The sequence below is a fragment of the Herpailurus yagouaroundi genome, unplaced genomic scaffold (assembly GCF_014898765.1).
Source record: "Herpailurus yagouaroundi ecotype Mexico unplaced genomic scaffold, PumYag 206, whole genome shotgun sequence".
Taxonomy (NCBI): Eukaryota; Metazoa; Chordata; class Mammalia; order Carnivora; family Felidae; genus Herpailurus; species Herpailurus yagouaroundi.
Window position 1 is genome coordinate 1,838,727 of NW_024412437.1, and position 14,471 is coordinate 1,853,197.

Genomic DNA, 14,471 nt, shown 5'->3' on the forward strand with positions numbered 1-14,471 from the left:
ACCTATATAAAATGAATAGGAGTTAACAAATAGAAAAAATGAGGAATTCCTGATGAAAGTATACCAACAAGTTCTTTGTTTTTATGTTACTCTACTGCTGTTATCTTCAGAGCAAACCACCATCTAGAAGTAGGATCCCACGATCTGAAACTGTGTTGCCTCCTGCCATTTTTTTTCACCAGCCTAAAAAAGTTCTGCTTAGATACTTTATATCTTGGTATAAATCTTACCAGAGGATGTTTTATTAAGTCTACTTATTTTGTTTCTTGGTAAAGGAAGGAATATGCTAATTAATTACCAAACATTATATTCAAGACTGCTTCCTTTGTTTCTTCAAATATAATTAGGTATCAAGACATTCATGTTTTTATTTTTTTTTTTTTTTATTTTTTTTTCAACGTTTTTTATTTATTTTTGGGACAGAGAGAGACAGAGCATGAACGGGGGAGGGGCAGAGAGAGAGGGAGACACAGAATCGGAAACAGGCTCCAGGCTCCGAGCCATCAGCCCAGAGCCCGACGCAGGGCTCGAACTCACGGACCGCGAGATCGTGACCTGGCTGAAGTCGGACGCTTAACCGACTGCGCCACCCAGGCGCCCCAAGACATTCATGTTTCTAATATTTATAATATTATTCGTTTTCCTGAATTAGTTTGTAATTCTTTTATCTGAACAGTATTTACACAGTGGTATATTTGTTTTGAAACTTTGAGACTTTTAGTTTCTTCGTTAATATTTTTAATAGCCTTTTATCCTGTGTTTAGGAGAAAATATAGTGAAGGGAGATAAAGAATCTATTAAGAATCTGCTAGAAATCTTTGATGGGTTGCTGGAGTATCTTACAGAACACATCAGTGAGACATCTCACGAAAAAAGTAAGTTTTAAAATTGTAATTTGAATAACTAATGCATATACCTGGTAAATTAAATCTCACTTCTTAACTCTTCTAAGCGGTTGGAAAAAACTATCTTAGACTATCATCATGTCCTTTGTCAGTTTGGATGTGCTAATCTATAAAAAGTTCTGATTAAAGTTGCTTACTGTCCTATTATTGCATGAAATGACTTATTCCAAAATTTCCTGTCAGAACTGCCATTTTTGTTATAAATTTGGATATTGCTAAAGCATTAACAGGAGGAATTGGAGTGTTTTTGTCTTTAACCTATGTTTAGGTTTGTGACAGCCTGAAAGTTTTATTTTAGCCTTTGAGTAATCCAGTTCTCCAAAAAGTTATCCAACAAGTTTTCAGCAGCAATAACAAACAACATAAATTCTGATATGAATGAAGACAAAAAAATGTGGGTAGGCTCATCGTTCCTACTTCTCACGTGGTTGTGATAACATCTGACCTTAAACTCTTTAGTGATAGTTTTCTACCTTTTATCGTTGCTGAAAAGATTTAAAGGCATATGTAGGTCTGGCCTGGAGGGAAAAACTGCCACAGGGGATATTTCTTATTTCAAACACTTGAGTGTTCTGAGTGTGGAGTGTTTTGAGTGTTTAATATCTGTTAAATATGTACCAGCCTCGGTACGCTGGGAGGATTCATAATTGCATGCCATGTTCTGTTGCTCTCAAAGAAACCTAAGTTTCTGACTTAAGTCAGGAAGACAGCCATAACTGCATACAGTAGTCCCCCTAGATGCAGTTTTGCTTTCCACTCGCAGTCCCCCTTGGTCCAGAAGCAGATGATCCTCCTGAGGTATTGTCAGAAGGTCGGTCATTAATAGCCTAATGCTACATCACAATGCCTGTGTCATTCAGCTCACTTTGTCTCATCACGTAGGCATCTTATCATCCCACATCATCACAAGAAGCAGGTGAGTACAGTACAATAAGATAGTTTGACAGACCACGTTTCTATAACTTTTGTTATAGTATGTTGTTATAATCGTTCTATTTTATTATTAGCTATTGCTTATCTTAATGTGCTAATCTAGAAGTTAAACTTTATCATATGTATGTATAGGAAAAAAACATAGTATATATAGGTTTAATCTTATCTGTGGTTTCAGGCATCCTCTGGGGGTCTTGGAACGTATCCCTCGGCTGGGGGGGGGGGGGAGTGTTAAACAATAAAAACCATTATAGGAGAATTGGGGGAGAGTGAAAGACATGTGAAATTTACCTAATTCAAGGCTACTTAGTAGGTATTTTGAGGCTTGGTGGCTTTAACCATTTTAGCAACAAGATTAAGAGATGGAAAACTACCTTTGGTGGAAATTGATTAATTTGAAGTTTTACACTAACAGCAGCAGTTTTTACAATGTAGTGCTTGATTGCAGGTAGAAGAGGAATGGTAGTGGCTTTACCATGAGTAGGGCAGTGGGGATGGCGAGAGGAGGGCAGAACTGAGAGATACTTAAATGTGAGTCTGGTAATAGTGAGACGTGGAGGCAGGGCATGCGGGAGGGAGATTTCCAGGGGAGGTCAGTAGAATGTGGTGAGCTTAGTGCTGCTAGGAGGGGGTTGCAGAGGTGGGACCTCCCAGTGCAGTAGTACTGTGGTTGGGTGGTGTTTTCTGAAGTGTGATTCTCACCTTTGCAGGTCCAAGTTGATATGGCAGTATTACCTAGAGCTAATCAGATTCTTCAAAATGCCAGTTAATAATGGGAAGTCAATCTTTATTATCATGAGTCACATCATGTACAGAGCAGCTTTTTCCTGGTACCTGAGCTAGCATTATCATTAACTTACCACTGAAGAACAGGGATTTGAAAGCAGACTTTGCGTCAATGCTAAGTTCTGCCTCTCATTGTTTGAAGCTCTCTAAGCCTCAGTGTTTTCATTTGAAATTCTTCCATGGCTATAGTGATGGTTGAGTAAGTAGATATATAAATAGTTTAGTTCCAAGCCTAGCTCCGAGTCACTGCTCAGTGAATGTTAACTAATGTTATTACAGTGTTGGTTATTTTGAATACAGAAATAGAAAAAAATGAAGGTAGATGCTCAAATAGAGAAATCTCTAGAAATGGGGATGGGAATATTCAGAGGCGTCAATCTGAATCATAGGAAGTTTCACCCACGTACCTCCTGAAATCAGTTCCCTAGTGTGTTGCTGCTGGCGAAAGTGTATTCCTCAGACATGTTGAGTTGAAAAAGGAGTGATAGTCTGAAAGAGAACTTCAGCCAAGCTTTGATGTACTCTGACTCTTAGCCTGGGAGGGATAGTCTTGGAGCTTGAGGCTCACAGTTGTGTTCTGAAGCCACAGCCTAGTCCTCTTGCTTCAGACATCCCTTACTGAACAGGGAGGTTATAAACAATAAAAAATAAACCTACCACCTATCTTAAAAAATAAAACATTGCTAGTACAACTGTAGACCTTGCTTTTAAAGCAGCATTTATCTTGCTTCTGTTACCCAAGTAATACATGGTCTTCACAGGTGATAATTTGGTTCTTTCTAATTTCGTGTTCACAAAAGCCCAGTTTACCAGGAGAAGATGAGGGTGCTTAACTGTTCTCACCTCTACCCACCCCCATATAAAAATAGCATTATTAATTGAGAGGTTTTTTGGTGTTGTTTTTATCTATTCTAAACAGGTGAAACTGGACAGAGTTTTAAAGAATTCCATCAAGGAGAACCTTTAGAAGAGCCAGAAAGTACTAAGGCATCCAAATCATCATGGAAAAAGGTTTCTTTTGGGAGGTAGCACTCAGTGTCTATGAATTTAATCAAAACAAGTTATGCTTTTTCCTTCTAAGAATTGGCACACAATATACCACAATGGCAGCAAAAAACAAAACAAACTGATGGGAAAATCTCAGTACCTTCTCATATTTTAAATCTCCCTGACGGAATTTTAAGAATCTTGAGCTATATGTAATACTTAAGTCTCAGTATTAAACACCTGTGTATTTTCTTCTTCCTAGTTAGTTCTTTTATTCCAAAATACATCTTTTTTAAAAAAAAATTTTTTTTTTAAACATTTATTTATTGTTGAGAGAAAAGGGAGCGTGAGTGGGAGAGGGCCAGAGAAAGGAAGATGCAGAATTGGAAGCAGGCTCCAGGCTCTGAGCTGTCAGCACAGAGCCCAACGCAGGGCTCAAACTCATGAGCAGTGAGGTCATGACCTTAGCTGGAGTCAGATGCTTAACTGACTGAGCCACCCAGGTGCCCCTTTCCAAAATACGTCTTTAGTGGGGCACCTGGGTGGCTTAGTTGGTTAAGTGCACCTGCATATTTTTTTTTATTTTTCCCTTGGTCATCAAAATAGTTTATGTTCCCTGTAGAAATCTTGGAAAGTAGGAAGAAATAAAAAACAAGTGAAAAAAAAAAAAGATGAGCTCTACCATTCAGAACTAAACAAAGGCTTGTTAATGTTTTACTTGAGTCTTTTTTATAATGTTTTGGTTTTTTTTTTTAATTTAGTCATATTGTTTACATAGTTTTGTTTCCCGCATTTAAAAATTTTACATATCAAGTCTTTTTCCGAGTTGTTAAATTCTTTGTAGTAATTTTTAATCCCTGTATAACAGACCATATAGGTGCTTCACAATGGGCTAAACCACTCCTCTAAAGTGGAGGTGGATGTTTCTGGGTTTTTTTATAGTTTTTGAAAATGTGATACATGCTTTTGTTTGCTCTTTAAGCTACATCCAAGGAGTATGAATGTTATAAGCCTATTAAAAGTTGCCAGACTGCTTTCCAAAAAGGCCATGACAGTTTATACGCTCACTGGCAGTATAAAATTGCTCGTTACTGTATCCTCATGAGTCAGTAACATTAACTCATGAACAAATATCAGAGTTTTAAAATACCTGCAACTTTTATAGACAAAATATAATGTCATTACAGATTTGATGGTAGTTCTACCTACGGGTTGAACATAATGCTATGACTTAAATGTATGACTTCCCATTTTTTTTATGGAATTTGGCATGATTTGAAAGACACAGGCAATATCTTCCTGTTTAGGTATAGTACATTGTGGAAAACCTGTCTTAAAGGAGACCACCATGAGATGAATTTCTTGACTTTATTTTTTATTATTAGATTTTTTTTACAGCGCAAAAGTGAAACAATGCAAGGATATTTAATGCAAAATTCATACCCTACCCAGATTCCACCCCCACACCCGTAGAGTATCCAATGTTTATTGTTCTCTGTGTGTATTCTCCTATGCATTTAATCCTTGACACTTTCTACACGGCTATTTCTACCATACGTTGTATGAGTTAAAACAGATAAACACCAAAAAGTGATAAGCAACAGAAGGGAGTGTCTTGCCCTTTTTCTGCACGTAGCAATGAGCAGTCTGAATACTCATAGGCAGGCTGTTTAAAGCAGCTTTTGTCAGGAGGGGCCCTCTGGTTAGGCTGGGCCCAAGTAAGTAAGGGAATTCTTTCAGGTGCTCCTTGTCATCTGAGGCTTTGGGCCCCTCTTGGGATGGAGATGAAACAGAATCCACTGGTGAAGTAATTAGACTCGGAGACACAGCACACACCTTTTCTCTAAGAAGTAATGGTAAGTAAACTTCAGATACCTGTTATTCAGCATACAACTATGAAAATAAAAATAGTTATTCTTAGGAATGTTTACAGTTGAGAAGAATAGAGAGAGTTGTAACTCGACCTTAGAATTGAATTTCCAGAGTATACCATGATTAACCTAAATATGAACAGTTACCTGAAATCAAACAAGTAGGAGTTATAGGCACATGAGCAAGTTTGTCATATAATATGTGGGACCTGATACCCTGAGAAGAGATTTCTGAATGCAACTTGATAGTCTACTCACTTCAGATTACCCCCTAAGTATAGTTTTCCTAAACTGGATGACTCACTCTTTTCATGGTTTCAAACAACAAGTCAGTATATCCAGTGGCAGTTCTTCTTCCAGGCATCAGGTTACATTTCCAAGAGTCTGCTGCTCATACACAGTAAGCCTGAATATCTTTGAGGCCCATTTTGAGCCTCGTACCTTGCTGTCCTTCATCCCACTTCCTGTCCTGCCTACCTTAGTTGTCATGCTCTTTTCTGCCTTCATGTTGTTTCTTCTGCTGGGGTGCTCTTTCTTCATCTCTATTCCTGGCAAATTCACCCTACAAAGCCCAGCCTCCCCCACATGCCTAGATTCTGAGGCTCTATTTCTACACTGTGGCCTTCTCATCTTATTTTGGTAATACTATTCTCACATTGTATAGTAATTTTGAGTATGTTTGTTTTATACACTGTGAGTTCCAGGGACAGTAGCCACACCAGACTCATTCAGCAAATATTTAGTGCTTTCCCTGTGCCACGCAGTGGTGTTATAGTGGTTAACAAAATAGACACCAATCCCTTCCCTCATGGAACTTGTATTCTGCTTGGGGAGGCAGCCAATCACTAAGACAAGTAAGTGAAATACATAGTAAAATTATTCATATTCATCTTAGTATTTTAGAGCTTCTCAAAACACCAAGCCCAAAATAAGTCGTGGTTTGTATTTTTTTAATGGAAGAACAGGAATGCTGGATAGGCATTAAGTATATTAAATTGGGAATCCAGTGGCCACATTCTCATCCAGACTCTGCTACTGGCTATGTGACTTTGGACAAGGCCCTTGTCTTTCCTGAGCCCGTTTCTTAACATGTGAAATTGGAGAATTCAGCAAAACCATCTGAGAAATCCCTTTGAGCATTAGTACTTTGGTTCCAAAGAATAGACATTGAAATCCAAGGAATTAATGTTCAAAAAACCTCAATATGGAAGGTTAGACAGTAGACTAAAGGCATGTACTTGCCAGTGGGATGAGCGAAGTAACAGAATGACCAGAGTCAATTGAAAGTAACAAAAGAATGCTTCTTGAAGGAAGAGAGTCAGGTGGATTGACAGAAGATGGAAGGGACTATGATTTTAGAAATGGTGTTCTGTGATAGCAACTACCGTGTAGAAAGGTTGCATCTGTAAGAAGTGAGTTGTTTTCAGATTTTAACTATTCGGGTTATAATGCAGTTAAGGCAAAAGAGAAAAGGTTGAAAGAAAAGCCAGGCTGAGGTGTTTTGGTTTGGTGTCATTAAGGGCTATGGTAACTTCCTTTTATATTTGGATTTAAGTCATCAGATAACTGTCATCGTATACATTCATAGGCATCTAACTTAGGCTTCAATTTCTGGGCTATGAATTTTATTTTTTTAATTGAGATATAATGAACATGTAACATTATGTTAGTTTCAGATATACAATCTATAGATTTTATGTTTACATGTGTTGTGAAATGACTGTCCCAATAAAAATCTAGTTAATATTTGTCACCATAGATAGTGATGACAACTGTTAAGATCTATTCTCTTAGCAACTTATAGTATTAATTATAGTCATGCTATATATTTTATTCCCATGACTTAACTGGAAATTTGTACCTTTTGACCATCTTCACCCATTTTTTCCTACCCAGGGTTCCCCCTTATTTATGAAATGTCATATATGTTTATTATAGATGCTTTTTTTTTTTTTTAATTTTTTTTTCAACGTTTATTTTATTTTTGGGACAGAGAGAGACAGAGCATGAACGGGGGAGGGGCAGAGAGAGAGGGAGACACAGAATGGGAAACAGGCTCCAGGCTCTGAGCCATCAGCCCAGAGCCCGACGCGGGGCTCGAACCCACAGACCGCGAGATCGTGACCTGGCTGAAGTCGGACACTCAACCGACTGCGCCACCCAGGCGCCCCTATAGATGCTTATTAATGCTTGCAGTAGACAAGTCCAGAGACTTTTCAGTAATAAAACAGTGTATCCTAAAACAGCCTAAAAATTATAAGGAAATTTGAGTGTGTCACTTTCAGTCTGACAAATTAAAAGTGCCAAATGTTAACTAAGCATGAAATTTTGGAGAAATTTTATCAAAAAGAAACAGCATATGAGTTTCTTTGTCATCCAAGAAACTGAAGAAAAAATGGACTCAGGTAAAAATGAATTAGCCTGGAGTCAAGTTGATGACAAATTTAGTTTAGGTAGTAGAGAAATTGTGGACCACGTTATGAATTTTGAGTATTAGATCTTAGATGCTCTTCGTGTAAAATATGAAGTTATGGAGTGAGACTCACATATTTTAAACATGTTGATGTGAAAATGGCCCTGTTGCTCTGGGTTGTGGAAAAGGAGAGCATAAAAAGATGTGTTTGCTGGATTTTAAGAGACATCAAATGAACGTCAGACATTTTAAAATATGCAGTGTCTTGAAATACGTTGCTTGGAGTTTGTGCAAGGTGAATTTTCCATTTTTAGTGTGATTATGTCAGTTAACCACTTTAGTAACTGAGTTTTCAGGATACATTCTCATACCTTCAAAGTGAGGAGTAAGTTTATGGTGAAGTCTTTCATTAAATTGAAGAAGGGATAAATAGTCATTTGTAGAGGAGGAGTCATAAGTCTGTTTTGTTTGTGGGAAGTTTATGTATTGTAGATTTCTAAGGGAGCAAAGTGGATATTCCCTCAATTTCAGAACTATTTTAGTACAGCTCTCTATGTAATAACATTATAAAGCTGATTAAATATTAAGCATTCAAAAGTTAGACAAAACAATTTGACCTATAAATTTTTTATTATGGTATCAACCAGGATTCGTAGCTCAGAGATATACCCACAGAACAGCATTTCTACAATTCTCGCACCTATTTGTACGAGTATATTCCAGTAAAACACAAGCTAGGCACACCTGGCTAGCTTAGTCGGTACAGCATGCAACTCTTGATCTCAGAGTCTTGAGTTTGAGCCTCATGATGAATGTAGAGATTGCTTAAAAATAAAATCTTAAAACACACACACACATTTTATTTACAAAAACAGTAGTTGGTGAGTCAGATTTGGACGTTGGGCCATAGTTTGCCAACCTCTGACCTAGAGAAAATCACCGTTAACATTTTGATTTCTTTACTTATGGATATGCAAATGTGCATCGCATATGTTCTTTTTTATTTGTTTTTAAAGTTTATTTATTTTTGAGAGAAAGTGACAGTGTGTGAGCAGGAGAGGGGCAGGCAGAGACAGAGGGAGACACAGAATCAGAGAAAGGCTCCAGGCTCTGAGCTGTCAGCACAGAGCCCGACATAAGGCTCAAACCCACGAGCAGTGAGATCGTGACCTGAGCTGAAGTCAGATGCCCAACTGACTGAGCCACCCAGGCGCCCCTCACATATGTTCTTTTAAAATACAGTCATACAGTGGGGCACCTGGGTGGCTCAGTTGGTTAAGTGTCTGACTTCCATTTGGGTCATGATCTCACCATTCGTGGGTTCGAGCCCCCCATCGGTCTCTGTGTTGACAGCACAGAGCCTGGAGCCTGATTCAGAATCTGTGTGTGTGTGTCTCTCTCTCTCTCCCCCTCCCCCAGTCATGGTCTCTGTTTCTCTAACTCTTTCTCTCAAAAATAAATAAACATTAAGAAAAAAATTTTTTAATGTTTATTCATTTTTGAAAGAGACAGCACAAGCAGGGGTGGGGTGGAGGGGCGGGGCACAGAATCTGAAGCAGGCAAGGCATATGAGTAATTTTATTTTGCTTTTTTTTTTTTTTTTTTTTTTTTTGCAGGGCGATCTATGTGGTTTTCTTTTTTTTAATTAAAAAAAATTTTTTTAAATTTATATCCAAATTATTTAGCATATAGTGCAACAGTTACTTCAGGAGTAGATTCCTTAATGCCCCTTACCCATTTACCCCATCGTCCTCCCACAGCCCCTCTAGTAACCGTCTGTTTGTTCTCCATATTTAAGAGTCTCTTATGTTTTGGCCCCCTCCCTGTTTCTATATTATTTTTGCTTCCCTTCCCTTATGTTCATCTGTTTTGTGTCTTAAAGCCCTCATATGAGTGAAGTCATATGAGATTTGTCTCTGACTAATTTTGCTTAGCATAATACCCTCTAGTTCCGTCCACATAGTTGCAAATGGCAAGATTTCATTCTTTTTGATTCCCAAGTAATACTCCATTGTATATATATACACCACATCTTCTGTATCCATTTATCCATCAGTGGACATGTGGGCTCTTTCCATACTTTGGCTATTGTCAATAGCGCTGCTATAAACATTGGGGTGCATGTGCCCCTTTGAAACACCACACCTGTATCCCTTGGATAAATATCTAGTAGTGCAATTGCTGGGTCTAGGGTAGTTCCATTTTCAATTTTTGAGGAACCTCCATACTGTTTTCCAGAGTGGGCTCACCAGTTTGCATTCCCACCAGCAGTGCAGAAGAGATCCTCTTTGTCCACATCCTCACCAACATCTGTTGTTGCCTGAGTTGTTAATGTTAGCCATTCTGACAGGTGTGGGGTGGTATCTCATTGTGATTTTGATTTGTATTTCCCTGATAATGAGTGATGTTGAGCATTTTTTCATGTGTCAGTTGGCCATCTGGATGTCTTCTTTGGAGAAGTGTCTATTCATGTCTTTTGCCCATTTCTTCACTGGATTATTTGTGTTTTGGGTGTTGAGTTTGATAAGTTCTTTATAGATTTTGGATACTAACCCTTTATCTGATGTGTCATTTGCAAATATCTTCTCCCACTCCGTCGGTTGCCTTTTAGTCTTGCAGATTGTTTCCTTCGCTGTGCAGAAGGCTTTTATTTTGATGAGGTCCCAATAGTTCATTTTTGCTTTTGTTTCCCTTGCCTCTGGAGACGTGTTGAGTAAGAAGTTGCTGTGGCCAAGATCAAGGAGGTTTTTGCCTGCTTTCTCCTCGAGGATTTTGATGGCTTCCTGCCTTACATTGAGGTCTTTCATCCATTTTGAGTTTATTTTTGTGTCTGGTGTAAGAAAGTGGTCCAGGTTCATTCTTCTGCATGTCGCTGTCCTGTTTTCCCAGCACCATTTGTTGAAGAGACTGTCCTTATGCCATTGGATATTCTTTTCCTGCTTTGTCGAAGATGAGTTGGCCATACGTTTGTGGGTCCATTCCTGGATTCTCTGTTCTGTTGACTTGATCTGAGTGTCTGTTTTTGTGCCAGTACCATACTGTCTTGATGATTACAGCTTTGTAGTACAGCTTGAAGTCCGGGATTGTGATGCCTGTAGCTTTGGTTTTCTTTTTCAAGATTGCTTTGGCTCTCTGGGGTTTTTTCTGTTTCCATACAGATTGTAGGATTGTTTGCTCTAGCTCTGTGAAGAATGCTGGTGTTACTTTGATAGGGATTGCGTGGAATATGTAAATTGCCTTGGGTAGTATTGACATTTTAACAATATTTGTTTTTCCTATCCAGGAGCATGGAATATTTTTCCTTTTTTTTTTTTGTTATTTTGATTTTTTTTTAATTGAAGTATAGTTGACACAATATTACATTAGTTTCAGGTGTACAACATAGTGATTTGACAACTATATATGTTACGCTATGCTCACCCCAAGTATAGTTACCATTTGTCACCATACATTATTATTAATTCTGTTGACTATATTCCCTATGAGGTTCCTTTCATCCCTGGGACTTTTCAGTCCATAACTGGAAGCCTGTGTGCCTCCCACTCCTCTTTACCCATTTTGCCCATCCCCCTACTACTTCCTGTATAGAAACCATCAGTTCTCTGTATTTATGCATCTTTTTCTTCTTTTTCTGTTTGTTCTTTTGCTTTGTTTTTTGGATTCCATATATAAGTGAAATCATATGGTATTTGTCTTTCTCTGACTTATTTCACTTAGTGTGATACTCTGTAAGTCTACCCATGTTGTAAATAGCAAGCTCTCCTTTTTTTTTTATTTTATTTTTTTAATTTACATCCAAATTAGTTAGCGTATAGTGCAACAATGATTTCAGGAGTATATTCCTTAATGCCCCTTACCCATTTAGCCCATCCCCCCTTCTACACCCCCTCCGGTAATCCTCTGTTTGTTCTCCACATTTATGAGTCTCTTATGCTTTGTCCCCCTCCCTGTTTTTATATTATTTTTGCTTCCCTTCCCTTATGTTATCTGTTTGTCTCTTAAAGTCCTCATATGAGTGAAGTCATATGATATTTGTCTTTCTCTGATTAATTTTGCTTAGCATAATATCCTCCAGTTCCATCCACGTAGTTGCAAATGGCAAGATTTCATTCTTTTTGATTGCCGAGTAATACTCCATTGTGTATATATACCTCATCTTCTTTATTCATCCATCGATGGACATTTGGGCTCTTTCCATACTTTGGCTGTTGTTGATAGTGCTGCTATAAACCTGGGGGTGCATGTGTCCCTTTGAAAAAGCACACCTGTATCCCGTGGATCAATGCTTAGTAGTGCAATTGCTGGGTCGTAGGGTAGTTCTATTTTTAGTTTTTTGAGGAACCTCCATCCTGTTTTCCGGAGTGGCTGCACCAGCTTGCATTCCCAGGCAAGATCTCATTTTTTATGACTAATACTCCTCTGTGTGTGTGTGTGTGTGTGTGTGTGTGTGTGTGTGTGTGTGTATACGCGTGCCACATCTTTATTCCTTCATTTATCAATGGACAGTGGGTTTGTTTCCATATTTGGCTATTGTAAATACTGCAGTAAATATGGGTGCATACATCTTTTCAAGTTAGTGTTATTGTTTTCTTGGGAGTAAATATGCAGTAGTGGAATTACTGGAACATAAGGGATTTCTGTTTTTATTTATTTATTTTTTGAGGAACGCTCATACTATTTTCCATAGTGGCTGTACCAATTTACATTTCCACCAGCAGTGCACAAGAGGTCCTTTTTCTCCACATCTTTGCCAACACTTATTTTTTGTCTTTTTGATTCAAGCCTTTCTAACAGGTATAAAGTGATAGCTCATTGTAATTTTGATATGTATTTCCCTTGATGATTAGTGATATTGAGCACCTTTTCTTGTGTCTGTTGGCCATCTGTATGTTTTCTTTGGAAAAGCATCTATTCAGGTCCTATGCCTATTTTTTAATTGGATTTTTTTGGGATTTTGATGTTGAGTTATAAAGTTCTTTATATATTGTGGATATTAATCTTTTATAAGATATATCATCTGCAGATATCTTCTCCTGTTCAGTAGTTTGTCTTTTTATTTTGTTGATGGTTTCCTTTGCTGTGCAGAAAGTTTTTATTTTAGTGTAATCCCAATAGTTTGTTTTTTGCTTTTGTTTCCCTTGCCTGAGGAGACCTATCAGAAAACTTGCTAAGGCTGATGTCAAAGAGATTACTGCATATGCTTTCTTCTGGGAATTTTGGCTTCATGTCTCACACTTAGTTGTTTAATCCATTTTGAGGTAATTTTTGTGTATGGTGTTTCATTCTTTTGCATACAGCTGTCCAGTTTTCCTACCATCGTTTATTGAAGAGACTATCCTTTCCCCATTGTATATTCTTACCTCCTTTGTTGTAGATTAATTGACCATATAAGCATGGGGTTTATTTCTGGGCTCTCTTTTCTGTTCTTTTGATCTATGTGTCTGTTTTTGTGGCACCTATTTTTCTAAAGTGAAGCAATGTGATGTGAAGCTTTGTTTTTAATTTGTGTAAATGGTTCTGGGCTATAGAACTAGATCTTACTCTCTGGTGGTTATTAAAAGTAATGGGTAGTTTGAACAATCAGACCAACATAGTTCTAGGATTACGTCATTCCTGAGATTTATATCCTCTGGATACAAAATTCTTGGTTTTTAGTAAATCATTCGGCAGTAAAAAAATTCTTTTTAATATTTTCTTTTCTAGGTGCCGAAGGCCATAACCAAATGCAGTCCAAAAAAGCCCCAACTCTATTACATGAAGAAGTGCTACACCCTCCCTCATCTAGTTTTTTGTCCAAGAGTAGGACATCCTTTGTTGAAGACAGTGAGTAGTAACGTGTTATTAGTGAGACTACTGCTATGAGTTAGAGCCAAAAGTTATTTCCTGGGATACTTTCGGATGCTATTAGTCTTTTCACTTTTGTTGCTTTACGCTTTATGTGATTCTTTTTGGTTTTACATGATTATATTTGTAAACATTTCCTATTATGAGTTCTGATTTCTTAAGATGGTTTTTGGTCACATGTTGTGCATCTACTATTTTCTAACTCTTCTCTCAAAGACTTTAGGACAATACAAGTTTCTCATATGTTAGCACATCAGTTTACGGTCTTCCAGTTATTAAGGAATGACAAAACATAGCAATTTGAAAAATATTCTCATTTCTTACTGTTATGTCTGGGATTTTTATTAGTTAGTATTCATAAAGTCATTGTTAATGGCGAACTAGCTGTATAACCTGTGGATGAACCATAATTTCTGTAATTCCAGCCATTTAGGTTTTTAGTACCTATAGGCATGTATATATATCAAATGATGTGTTTCTTACAGTTTCATCTTAATGTCCACTTTATTTTTGCTACTTAGTGGAAATTCCTTCTGTGGATGTGATTCCAAGTGCTAGGAAACTAGGGGAGCCTATTCAATCAGCTATTCCTTTACATCCACCCTACCACCCTTCAGAGCCTCGAGCACCCTGTCCCATAGGAAAAGAATACTTGCGCTCAAGTCACATCTCCCCTGCTGTGAATTCTACTGGAGAGGGCACTGCATTTTCTGTGGTAAGTGGAAAAGCTTA

The 14,471-nt window shown here is 37.8% G+C and overlaps 1 protein-coding gene across 1 annotated transcript in view; it reads left to right on the plus strand.

The window, feature by feature from the left end:
* CEP95 (centrosomal protein 95) overlaps positions 1 to 14,471 on the plus strand; it is a 43,475-nt gene that overhangs the window by 8,192 nt on the left and 20,812 nt on the right. The window contains exons 4-8 of the mRNA XM_040452113.1: positions 765 to 875; positions 3,544 to 3,649; positions 5,352 to 5,467; positions 13,599 to 13,718; positions 14,261 to 14,454. Of these exons, the coding sequence (XP_040308047.1) occupies positions 765 to 875; positions 3,544 to 3,649; positions 5,352 to 5,467; positions 13,599 to 13,718; positions 14,261 to 14,454 (647 nt within the window). The remainder of the gene's footprint in view (positions 1 to 764; positions 876 to 3,543; positions 3,650 to 5,351; positions 5,468 to 13,598; positions 13,719 to 14,260; positions 14,455 to 14,471) is intronic.